This window comes from Notamacropus eugenii, chromosome 4 (assembly GCF_028372415.1).
Source record: "Notamacropus eugenii isolate mMacEug1 chromosome 4, mMacEug1.pri_v2, whole genome shotgun sequence".
Taxonomy (NCBI): domain Eukaryota; kingdom Metazoa; phylum Chordata; class Mammalia; order Diprotodontia; family Macropodidae; genus Notamacropus; species Notamacropus eugenii.
Window position 1 is genome coordinate 463,386,032 of NC_092875.1, and position 13,211 is coordinate 463,399,242.

General features: G+C 39.1%; 1 protein-coding gene across 1 annotated transcript in view; it reads right to left on the reverse strand.

Annotated features, from left to right (window-relative positions):
- The window catches only part of CCDC125 (coiled-coil domain containing 125), a 60,291-nt gene that overhangs the window by 31,822 nt on the left and 15,258 nt on the right, over window positions 1–13,211 (reverse strand). Inside the window, exon 2 of the mRNA XM_072606283.1 lies at window positions 5,091–5,419. Coding sequence (XP_072462384.1) covers window positions 5,091–5,379 — 289 coding nt within the window. The 5' untranslated portion in view covers window positions 5,380–5,419. The remainder of the gene's footprint in view (window positions 1–5,090; window positions 5,420–13,211) is intronic.

Genomic DNA, 13,211 nt, shown 5'->3' on the forward strand with positions numbered 1-13,211 from the left:
CAACCTTCAAGGGAGCCGTTAAGGAGAAAGTGTTAAAGTCTTTTGAGTGAGGTTAAATAACAGAATGTCTGATCATGGGTAACAAATGACTAATACAGCTTTCTTCTTTACTGCTATTTTGAACATTAACCAAAATGTCAGTAATTAAGGTACAATTTCCATGGTTTTTTCCCTGAGGCTCTAGGAAGGTACTATTTGGTTTTTTTTCTTTTTTTTTCCATATCATCAGTATTTCTCAATAACCAATTCCAATGAGAATTCCCCCTTTTAAGAAAAGGCTACCATTAAAGCAAAATAGATGTATCCTCCTCTCTAACTGCAGGAAAATTCCATACCTCACCTCTTCTCAGTTTTTTCCTAACAAGATTAAATAACTTATTTTTTATTTTTTAGTGTTATTTTCCTTTACCTCACCATGCTCATTTTGGATTTTATTATTCTCAGCTCTCCTTATATTTTTGGTTTAATTCTCGGTTCCTCTTACTTTGTTCTGTATCAGTTCATAGAAGGTCTTAATATGTTTCTCTGAATTCTTCATGTGTCACTTCTTTCAGTACAAAAATATCCCATTATATTCATAGACCACAGTTTGTTTAGCCACTCCTCAAATAATGGGCATCCACACTTGTTTCCAGTTTTGTGCTGCTTCAAAAAGCACTGCTATGAGTATTTGGAAACTTTATACAAGACTTTTCTGTTTTTTACTTCCTCAGGCACATGTCTAGCAATGGCATTCCAGAGTCAAAGGGTATGAATAATTTATTACAAATTGTTTCCCAGAATGGTAACAACAATTCATAGCTCCATCAACAACAGTGAATTTGATTGCCTGTCTCTCCACTGTTGTTCAAACATTGACTCCTTCCATCTTTTTATCATCTTTGATAATTTGGGATGAAATCTGAGTCCTTACAGTTTGCATCTCTCTCATTATTAGTGATTTAGAGTATTTTTTCGCATGTATCATTTGCATGTCTTTTGAAAACTTCACAATCTTTGATCATTTGTGACAGGATTTCAAGAATGGGTTAACCCAGTGGAATATCTCAAGGTCACAGTGGCAGAGCCAGTGTGGCACAGTTAAAAAAGGACAGTGCTATTACACCAATCACAGGATTTAGAGCTAGAAAAAAACCTTAAAGACGATCATGTAATACAAGTCCTCAGTTTTACAGTTCTGACAAAAGAGAAAGATCTTAAATGGTTTTAAAAGAAACAATATTTTTAGAACGTTAGAGGCTGGTGCAGAAAGGGACATAAGAACTTAACCATACCAATTGTCCATTCTACATATGGGGAAACTAGGGCCAAAGAATTTGGCCCTAGGGGCAGCTAGGTGGCTCAGTGGGTAGAGTTGCCAGACCTGAAATCAGGAAAGATCATCTCAATGAGTTCAAACCTGACCTCAGAACTTAAGAGCTGTGGGTGTGGTAAGTCTCTTAACCCTGTTCGACCCAGTTCTGCATCTACAAAATGAGCTGGAGAAGGAAATGGTAAACCACTCCAGTATCTTTGCCAAGAAAACCTCAAATGGGGTCATGAAGAGCCCAACAGGGCTGAAATGAAGCCACAACAACAAATAAGTTATTTAAGAAGTTATTTAACTTAATAAGTTATTAAGTTATTTAATTTGTTTAGGGTCACATACATATAGCATTCTCATCAGAAGTACTATGTAAATGTGCATTAACATTATTAGTGTCAGATCCCTTTATATTCGCTGGAAAATTCCTACTCCAATGCTTTATTATAGCATGGAGGTAACTCTGGGTCATAGAAGGCTACGTCAGTAAAATATAAGCTTTAGCACATTTTACAGGGAGACTGAATGCTGTATGATGACAAGCTTAACTAAGCAGGAGGATCATCACCAACGGGTTGGTCAGAAAATGAAATTTTTAGCCATAGTGACCCATGAAATAGATAACAATGAGCTTTAGTTCTGTGACTTCCACTTCCATATTGACTATTGTGAAGCAGTAGAAAAAAGGGCAAAGGATTCCATATTAGATAAGTGGCCGAAGAATATGAACAGCTTTCCCCCCAAAAAAATACTCTGATTCATTAATAATAAGAGAAATACAAATTAAAACAACCCTGGAGTTTCCTTTAACAATAATCAAATGGCCAAAGATGATAAAAGATGGGAATCGTCAACGCTGGAAGTACAATGCTGCAAGAAAACAGGTACACTAATACACAGTTAGGGGATGGAGCTATGAATTGATTAAGGAACCCTTTAGAAAAATTTAAAAGTATGTGATCAAAGTAAATGAGTTGTCCATACCCACAATCCCAGCAATACATACCACTACTGGTATATACTGCAAGGACCAAGACAGAAGAAACCTGGAAGTACAAAGATGAAAATAAAACTATTCCTGCCTTCAAGGAGTTTATATTCTACTGGAAAGGGGAAGGAAGAGATATATGCACAAGTAAATAAATATAGGTGTGTATATGTTTTAAATATATTAAATATATATATATAACATACCTATATATACACACACACACATATACAGAAAGAATATTTCAAGAGGAAAATAGGGCTAACAACTAGAAAGATCCTATAGGGGATAGTGCCTGAGCTGAGCTCTGAAGCAAGCTAAAGATGCTATGAGGCAGGGGAGTCACATTCCAGAGAGGGGGACCACTTGTGCAAAGGCAGAGGAGAGAAATGGAACATCATAAAATGGGGAACAGTCAGCAATTGTGTGTGATTGGAACAAAGAATATGGAAAGGGAAACAATATGATAATAAGATGGGAAGTCCATCAACTAGTATTTATTAAGACAAATAGGTAGAAAACATGGAGGGATTTAAATAAAAGGTTGTAAAAAATCAAACAAACAGGCTTACCCAAGAAGCAAGAGAGAGTTTTTGAAGATTTTTCCGGGGGAAAGAAGTGTGAAATGAGCAAGGTGTGAAATGTTTTAGGTCTATTAATTTAGCAGCCATGTAGAAGTTACGTGTGTGTTCGTCCTTCGTTGCAGAAAAAGACCGCACCATCAGAAAAACGATGGCATGACTTGCACTCAACTTTGTTTTGAGTGAGGGAGGGCTGTGCAGGTCACCAGCCTCACTTGTCCTCCAGAGTCATCTGAATCCAGTGACCAGATATTCATCAGGATGACTGGAGATGACCCAGGATGAGGCAATTGAGGTTAAGTGACTTGCCCAAGGTCGCACAGCTAGTGAGTGTCAAGCGTCTGAGGTGAGATTTGAACTCAGGACCTCCTGACTCCTGCACTGGTGCTCTATCCGCTGCACCACTTAGCTGCTCCTATAAATGGCTTACCAATATATATTTATATATCATTATTACTATTATATTTGCCATCAAAAAATGTTACTTTGAAAAGGGGTCCACAGACTTTACCAGACTGCTAAAGTGGCCCATGAAACAAAAAAAATTAAGAACCTTCCTCTACACCCTCTTGGTGCAGTATGTTGTATTACAACATTGGAAGGTGAAGTAGAAAGCATATTAGTCTGGGATTAAAGAGACCAAGATTCAAATTATGTCTCTGATCATCACTGTGTGACCAATTAATCTCTTTATTCATTAGTTTTTGAGTACAATTATTCTTAATAGAGATGACTGTATATCTTTCCCTATATATAGATCTATATATCCAGTCTCAGTATTTCCTGATATCAAATTCCACATGTCCAAAAGAGAACTCATTATCATTATCCCCAAACCTACTTCTCTCTTCCAAATTTTCTCATTCTGAGGAGCTCCATCATTTTTCTGGTCTTCTGAGTAAATAACCTCCTCTTATCCTTGCCTTCTCTCTCTTTTTCATCCTCTACATCTAATCATACTGGTTTTTTTTTTTACCTTTACATCTCTCAAATCAGACCCTTCCTCCCTACTCACAAAGTTACCGCCTTAGCTCAGGCCCTCATCACCTCTCAGCTTAACTGTTACAATGGCTTCTTAATTGGTTTCCCTGCTTAAAGCAATCCATCCTCAAGAAAACTGCCAAAGTGATTTTCCATAAGCTCAGGTCTGACCATATCACTCCCCTAACCAATGAATTCCAATATCTAACTGTTACTTCTATGACAAAATACAAACTCTTCTCTTTGGATAGCTCAGGAGAGGGAAAAGACTGGATGTGGGATGACCTCTGGTGGCAGTGATAGGATATTCACTAGTCCAGGCAAGAAGTGATGAGGACATGAGTGGGGGATAGAGACTGTAATCAAGGACACAAAGAATGAATGGAATGTATATTATAGAGTTATAATTAACGAAGCTTCATTGAGTGGATGGAGGGGTTGAAGGAGTGGGAAAAGTCAAGGATAACTCCAAGACTGTGAACCTCAACTGAAGTTTGGAGGAGGGAGGGATTTAGGGGTGGGAATACTTTAAAAAAATTAATTCAAGCTATTCACTGGTGGGTCAAATACTGATGCCGAACCTTAAATATTTTGGCCACATAATGAGAAGACAGGACTCACTGGAAAAGACTGTGATGTTGGGAAAGATTGAAGGCAAAAGGAGAAGGGGATGGTAGCGCATGAGATGGACAGATAGTATCACGGCAACATGAATTTGGACAGACTTCAAGAAATAGTGGAGGATAGAAGGGCCTGGTGTGCTGTGGTCCATGGGGTTACAAAAGAGTCGGCACGACTGAACAACCACCACAAAAATAAATTAATGAGTTCCACTGGAGACCTGTTCAGTTTCAGGTTCCTATTGGACATCTACGTGAAGAAGTCCAAGAGGCAGTTGCTAAGGGGGGAGGACTGTAGTGAAGAGAGAGGTTAGGGATGGAGATATAAACTTGGAAGTCATCTGTCTAAAGATGATCATTTAACACATGAGATCTGATGAGCACATCAAGGAAGAGGTCCCACATATACCAAAATATTTAAGGCAGCACTTTGGTGCTAGCAAAAAAAAAAGTGGTGGGGGGAAAAAGTGAGTGCTCATAACCAAGGATCCAATGAAATAGCCAGAAGAGAATTTCTAAAGTTACAATTGAGTACTTCAATCAAAGTGTTAGGAAGAATGTCATTTGCTATAATCATTCGGAATAAGGGAGGGAAAAAATAAGAACCTTTGTCTTACCAGTGCTCTTTTGTTGTTTACAGCTTGCAAATCCATGCTTTTTGGAAAATGTCCCATGTGAATGATGATGCTTACAATAATGAAAAATGGTACTGCTGTTTTCTTCCCCCTTTTCTGGAGATGAAGGAAAGGATCGTCTTCTGGAATTAGATGCATTTGAATCTTCTATTTCATAAATGCCACCAGGTTTTCTGCCAAGTCCATTTCCTAGATCTCCATCTGTCATGTCATCTTCCCCTCCAAAGGTTTCCTCCTCCAGTTTCGGGGGCAATTCAATCACCACACTCATTAGTCAAATGTGCTTTTAATATACAGAGGAACGCACTTATCTAAAGATAAGAGAAATAGTCATAACACTTGAATTTAATAGAAAAGGTCAAATTTAAGGGAAAATGAATGGAAAGCTCCCAGTACTCTAAACAATTACCTGCGACTATGCCATCCTCAATGCACAAATATCAACAACAAACTTCATCGCAAACAAGAAACTTAAAAATCATATAGCCACCCATACTGATTTTAGTTACTAAAAAATGTAAAAATACAAATCCTAAGAATTCCTGATTCCAAACTGTTGAAAATTTGAGAGTAATTATTTCCTCTGAATTCAACATCTTACTGATGAAACAAACCAACCCACTCCCTTCCAGCAAGACAGGGCATTATCAAATAAATTAGTTTATGTTACATTAAAGGAGGTACAACAACGAACACAATCTGTGCGTAGACTCAGCTTCCTGAATGGGGACCCAGCTAGCTGGTAACTCAGCTCCTCCTCTTCTGTCTGTCTCCCCCTTCCCTTTCTTCTCCTCTCCAAAGAGAGGTAAATTTGGATGGCCAGAAGATAACCAGTTAACTTGGGGTTTACTGGCTAGATTTCTTCCTTCCTCTCCCCTCCCCTTCCCCTCCCCTTCCCTTCCCCTTCCCTCCTTCTTTCCTTTCCCTTTTCTTCCCTTCCCCTCCCCTTCCCTCTCCTCTCCCTTCCCCCTCCTCTCCTTTCCCCCCTCCCCTTCCCTCCCCTTTTCCTTCCCTCCCCTTTCCCTCCCCTTTCCCTTCCCCTCCTTCCCCTCCCCTCTTCTTCTCCTCTCTTTCTTTTCCCTCCCCTTCTCTTCCCCTTCCCTTCCTTTCCCTTCCCCTTCCTCTTCCCCTTCCATTTCCTTCCCTTCCCTTTCCTAAAACCTTAAACCTACCACACTCTGAAACCCATAGATTATACTCCTGCCCAAGCTCCACTTAAGGGCTGTTTTCTGGACCCTACTGGTTTAAGAGTGATTATCAATAGTAACTGTTGCTGTTTCCCTCTCAGCTTGGTTTAGTTATTTTTCCTTTGGCTCATTAAAAGGGCCATCCCCTGACTACTTCTTAAACAGGCCTATTTACTGAATGGGAGTTACCTTACCCTAGGTGAGTACCTGAATAGACCTTTACCTAAAGGGACCAAGGTCTCCCATTACATCCTGGGCCATCTCCAGTCATCCTGATGAATATCTGGTCACTGGATCCTGATAGCTCAGGAGGAGAAAATGAGGCTGATGATCTTGCCCAACTCTGCCTCCCTCAGATCAGAGGATGTCTCACCTCATCAAACTGATCAAATATATTTGAAGCCACCACCATAGTCACTATAGTTCCAAGGAACTATTGGTTTGGGAGTAACTATTGAAATGAAGTTAAAATTTTTAATATGACAGAAAGGGAGTCTTCTATACATGAGGAAAGAAAGGGGAAAGAAGGAAGAAAAGAAAATAAATCTCTCCTACTTAAGTAATGACAAAAACAATGGAGCAAACAAAGCAGTTGTTGTTGGATGACAGCGGTGATAATATCAACTTTATCAAGTTGATACCTCTGATTTACTGCCAGTATTTGTATCAAGGCCTGGAGAAAAAGACAGTAGGAAATAAGACTCAGTCTTTACATTCTGTGCTCTTGAACATGCAACTGTAAAAAGAAAGATGATTGACTCTAGTCCTAAAAATGCCATTAAAAACTTTTTTACAGGTGTCAATACATATCAAGTAAAGAGCTTGATATTAAGTGCTATTCAGCAGTTGGAAAGAAATTGGTAGACAATGTTGTTTTATTTAAAGGAAGACCCTTATAAAATGAAAGTGAAGTGTTATACAGATATAAGTGGCTTTCGTTTCTGAAGCTTTATCAGCTGAAAGAGATTTTGACTCCTCCTCCTATAACTTCTCAGAAAACATTAAAATATCCCTACTTCAGGCAAGCCTATTAATAATTTTATTTTACTTATTGGAGAATGCACCAAGGGGGAAGAGGATTTCTTAATTCTTCTCTCCCACTATGAGCAATGGTACCTTACAGCAGAAAGTACGTGGTCATTCTATGTGGATGATCCCTAGATATAACCCAGCCTACTATCACAGAAGCGTCAGCATCTACTTTAAGGGTTGCTTCATGGGTAAAATCCAAGTTTAAGAATTCCTAATTTTGAGAGTTCCAAGCATTGTATCTTCTAGAGAAAGGATTTTCTGATACTTCCAGATCCTTGGAGATAGAAAAAAAGCCAGTCCATATGACTCCTATGCAGTCTCATACTTGGACTGCAGAACCACTGGAAACTTCAGCTGAGTCAGAAGCTTGAGATGGTAGAAGCCATGGCCAATCAGTACGCAGCAGCTGCCAGTGGAGTATAATCTAGTAGAGACTGTGAGACCAATACAATCAGGAACAGTTCAAGAACAACAATGATCCTGAATATTAGCAATATGAAATGCCCCTTCCAACATGCCATGACCATACATGATCCCAATGTGTGAATCACCCCTTATGACTTGTGTGTATATATACATATCTTTTCTAATGTTAGATGTGTTTGTGGGAGAGGTTTATGGGATATATTTTGTTTCTATTCCTCATACAACCCATTTCAGTAATGCCTTACTTAAAGCTAATTATATATTCTGGCTGACCATTGAAAGGTAAATATATTAATTGGAGCTTATGTGCTATATAGTTTGAGGAGTTGAGGATTCACAGATTACTTTGAATTTGGAATAGCCATCAAATTTAACCTTTGAGTTGGCATCATCTACAAACGTCTAAGCACTCCACAAAATTTGAAAAGTTTTAGGAATAAATTCAATTTTAAATGATGAAGACAGGCCTTGACCTTGGCTAGTCTTTGACAAAACTGTGAAGCAAGAAAATTCCTCCCTGTCCCAGTTTCTCCTTTCTCTACTCTTTTATTCCTTTTACGTATTCATCATAAGAAGAATGTAGGTTCCTTGGGGACAGGACTCATTTGGAAAGTTTTTGGCTTTTACATCCCCTATGCCTGGACATAGTAGGCATTTGATAAATACTTACTGAATTGAATGTCTTTATGCTCTCCCTTCCTTACCTTCAATTAAAACCAGTGGAGAAAGAATCTCAGAATCCCATTTATTCTTAATAAAACTTGATAAATTACCTCTGCAAAGTTGATTTATACTTAAGCAAAGGAATGAATTTCTTTTTTTTAATAAATTAATTTATTTTTATTTTCAACATTCATTTCCACAAGATTTTGAGTTCCAAATTTTCTCCCTATTTCTCCCCTCCTCCACCCCAAAACACCATGCATTCTGATTACCCCTTCCCACAAACTTCTCTCCCTTCTATCACACCCCTCCCTTCTGTTATCCCCATCTTCTCTCTTTTCTTGTAGGGCAAGAAAGATTTCTATATCCCATTACTTGTATTTCTTATTTCCCAGTTGTATGTAAAAACAATTCTCAACATTCATTCCTTAAACTTTGAGTTCCAACTTCTCTCCCTTCCTCCCTCCCCACCCATCCCCATTGAGAAGGTGAAGGAATATTTCATATCCCTTGAATAAAGTTCACTCTGTCCTTTTGGTGACCTCTCAAGGAATATAACATATGTGAGTTGGCCATGTATTAATGTTCCGGGAACTAGCCACTCCCGGAACACATAGATAATACTTGGAAGATTTGGCTAATCCTCCCAGTATATGATTAATTAACTTATATCTTGTGGCCCCCGTATGATATCTCCTTGATGGACAAAACCTGTATTCCCATGGCCATGTGCCTGACCAGCTTGGAACAGTGTACGGAGCCGTTGGCAAAAAGCCTTCTTTGTCTAGGTCCCTATAAACTCTCCTTGCTTAGTGTAAGTCCTCGGAATCTCACCCATGGAGAGGACGCTCTGCCTAGGACCACTTGCTCCCAATTCAGACCCTGAAAGCTGGATCCCGGGATTCCCCAGCTGAGAAAATTCAGGTGTTGGTGCTTCCCTGAATTGGTGATGCTTTTCTATTTCCTCATATCTATATTAGTATTGCTATAATTATATTAGTATTAGGCTATATTAATTATTTCTGCTGTAGCTCTAAACTGTTCATGCATTTGCCTTTTCTGTAAATCAATAAAATATCCAGCTTCTTCTTCTCAAATGTGTCTTATTGTAGGTGCGAATCTGAACCATAAATTTCCTTAATCACACAGAAGGCAAGCAATTCAATACAGGCTATATATGTATAGTTTTGCTAAAGACTTCCATAGTAGTCATGTTGTGAAAAACTAATAATATTTCCCTCCATCCTATCCTGCCCCCTATTTATTCTATTCTTTCTTTAGACCTTGTCCCTCCCCGAAAGTGATTACTTCTTATTGCTCCCTCCTCCCATTTGCCCTTCCCTCTATAATCCCCCCACCTCACTTATCCCCTTCTCCCCTACTTTCCTGTACTATAAGACAGATTTTCATACCAAATTCACTGTGCATGTTATTCCCCCCTTAAACCAAATATGATGAGTAAGCTTCACTTTTTCCCTCTCATCTCCCCCCTCTCCCCTCCATTGAAAAAGTTTTCTTACCTCTTTTATGAGAGATAATTTGCCCCATTCTTTTTCTCCCTTTCTCCTCCCAATATCGTTCTTTCTCACACCTTAATTTTATTTTTTAGATATCATTCCTTCCTATTCAACTCACCCTGTCTATATGTGTGTGTGCACGTGCATATATGTATATATAATCCAACTACCCAAATACTGAGAAAAGTCTCAAGGGTTACAAATATTATCTTTCCATGTAGGAATGTAAACAGTTCAACTTTAGTAAGTCCCTTATGATTTCTCTTTCCTGTTTACCTTTTCATGCTTCTCTTGATTCTTGTGTTTGAAAGTCAAATTTTCTATTCAGCTTTGGTCTTTTCATCAAGAATCCTTGATAGTCTCCTATTTTACTGAATGACAATTTTTTCCCCTGAAGTATTATATTCAGTTTTGCTGGGTAGGTGATTCTTGGTTTTAATCCTAGTTCCTTTGACTTCTGGATTATCATATTCCATGCCCTTCACTCCCTTAACGTAGAAACTGCTAGATCTTGTGTTATCCTGATTGTATTTCCATAATACTCTGTTTCTTTCTGGCGGCTTGCAATATTTTCTCCTTGACTGGGAACTCTGGAATTTGACTACAATATTCCTAGAAGTTTTTCTTTTCAGATCTCTTTCAGGAGGTGATTGGTGGATTCTTTCAATATTTATTTTGCCCTCTGGTTCTAGAATACCAGGGCAGTTTTCCTTGATAATTTCATGAAAGATGAAGTCTAGGCTCTTTTATTGATCATGGCTTTCAGGTAGTCCCATAATTTTTGAATTGTCTCTCCTGGATCTATTTTCCAGGTCAGTTGTTTTTCCAATGAGATATTTCACACTTCTATTTTTTTCATTCTTTTGGTTTTGTTTTGTAATTTCTTAGTTTCTCATAAAGTCATTAGCCTCCATCTGCTCCATTCTAATTTTGAAAGAACTATTTTCCTCAGTGAGCTTTTGAACCTCCTTTTCCATTTGGCTAATTCTCCTTTTTAAAGCATTCTTCTCCTCATTGGCTTTTTGGGCCTCTTTTGCCATTTGAGTTAGTCTATTTTTAAAGATGTTATTTTCTTCAGCAATTTTTGGGCCTCCTTTAGCAAGTTGTTTATTCACTTTCCATGATTTTCTTGCACCTCTCTCATTTCTCTTCCCAATTTTTTCTTCTTCCTCTCTTACTTGATTTTCAAAATCTTTTTTGAGCTCTTCCATGGCCTGAGACCATTGCATTTTTATTTGGGAGGTTTTGAATGCAGAAGCCTTGATTTTTATGTCTTCCTCTGATGGTAAGCATTGTTCTTCCTCATCAGAAAGGATGGAAGAAAATACCTGTTCACTAAGAAAGTAACCTTCTATAGTCTTATTTTTTTTCCCTTTTTTGGGCATTTTGCCAGCCAGTTACTTGACTTTTGAGTTCTTTGTCAAGAGGGGGGTATACTCTGGGGACCTGTAAGTTCTCAGTTCCTCCAAGGTGGCGCAGTTAAAGGACAGGAGTTTAATCCTCTCCTGGCCTGCGCTCTGGTCTGGGAGCTACCAAAGCTTTTCTGTCCAGGATCTGCAAGTAGAATTCCCTTTCCAGAGCCTCCACCAGCTGCACCACACCAGCACTCTTCCTCACCCTAGGACCATCACTCAGGGCTGAGACTCAGGTCAATGGCTCAATTCCCCCAGGGTCTTTAGGTGGAGGACTTCAAAAATAGATGCTGCTGCTGCCACTGTCTGAGGCCAAGACTAAGAGAGGACCCTGCTCCCTTTTCACCCAGGTGATAAAGCTTTCTCACTGACCTTTGAAGCTGTCTCTGCAGTTTGTGGGTTGAAGGATCTGGGAACCACAGCTGCTGCCTGGGATTCCGCATCTGAGCCTGCTCCAGTCCTGTCCTTGACCGTGCTGTGCAACCAAGGCTGGGCTGCACTCCATGGACTGCACTCCACTCTGCACTCAGTGCAATAGACCTTTCCTGTCAGACTTCCATGCTGTCTTAGGCTGGAAATTTCTTTCACTCTGTTGTTTTGTGGCTTCTACTGCTCTAGAATTTGTTTAGAGTCATTTTTTTACAGGTACTTTATGGGCTATGGGGGAAGAGCGAGAGTAGGGTCTTTCCACTCTGCCATCTTGGCTCTGCCCCAAAAAGGAATGAATTTCTAATTGTGGAATCCTAAGAATCTAGGGGGTAGAGACTAGAGAGCTAAGCATTTTCAAGGAGAATAACTTCTCACAGTGCCCCTGAAATTACATCCTTTTGTCCAGTCCCAACTATTCCTAATCAAAGCCTGGCCCATTTCTTCACTTCATGTTCAGTCTCTAGCCAAGCACAACAAAACAGACACTTTGAATGTATACATGTTAAGAGAAGGGCGGAAGGAAACAAGCATTTATTAAGTGCTCATTGTATGCTACAGCATTGTGCTAAGCTATTTACAAATGTTATCTCACTTGATCCTCTCAACAACTCTAGGAAATGGGTGCTATTATTACCCTCATTTTGAAGTTGAGGAAACTGAGGCAAGAGGTTAAGTGACTTGCCCAAAGCTAGTAAACATCTGAGTCCAGATTTGAACTCAAGTCTTCCTGACTCCAGGCCCATTGTGCTCTATCTACTGAGGCCCCCCAAAACAAAACAAAATAAATCCTCTGAGATGTTTCCCCTTTGCCCCCAAAAGCAGATAACAATTAGCCTGCAATCCTGGGAAAGGTCCCACTGCATTCTGTGATGCTACTACTTGTCCTTATTTCTAAAGGAAAATTGATGAGCGAAATGCCCTAATGAGAATGAAACTTCCCTTTAGCATCCTCTTGTGTACTGTTGCCTCCTACCTTTTGAAGGGTAGTTGTTAAAAAGAATGCAACAAAATTCTAAGTCTCCTCCTGTGCAAAATGGGGATGAAGTGCATGCAATTTCAAACCAGCTACTTCACTGCAGTCATGGTTTTCTTCATAACTCATATCCCTATAGGACTTAAAGTTTCCACAGTACCTTCTTCATAACAACCCTGTGTAAGACAGCTAGTGCAAGTATTATTATTATCCCTATTTTATTGATGAGAAAACTGAGACCCAAAAAAGGAGATTTGTCCACAGTATGTGACAATCTAAATTTGAACCCACACCTCAATTCCAAATCCACTCTAGTCCCATTGTACCATAGTGCTTTCAAATATACAACCTGATTACAAATTGGTATTTTAAAAAAACTATCACTTTTGCATATACTTAAAAAGATAAGCCACAAGAATATAACATATGACTACCACAATGTAAATAAAAAGCTCCCTAAAAGG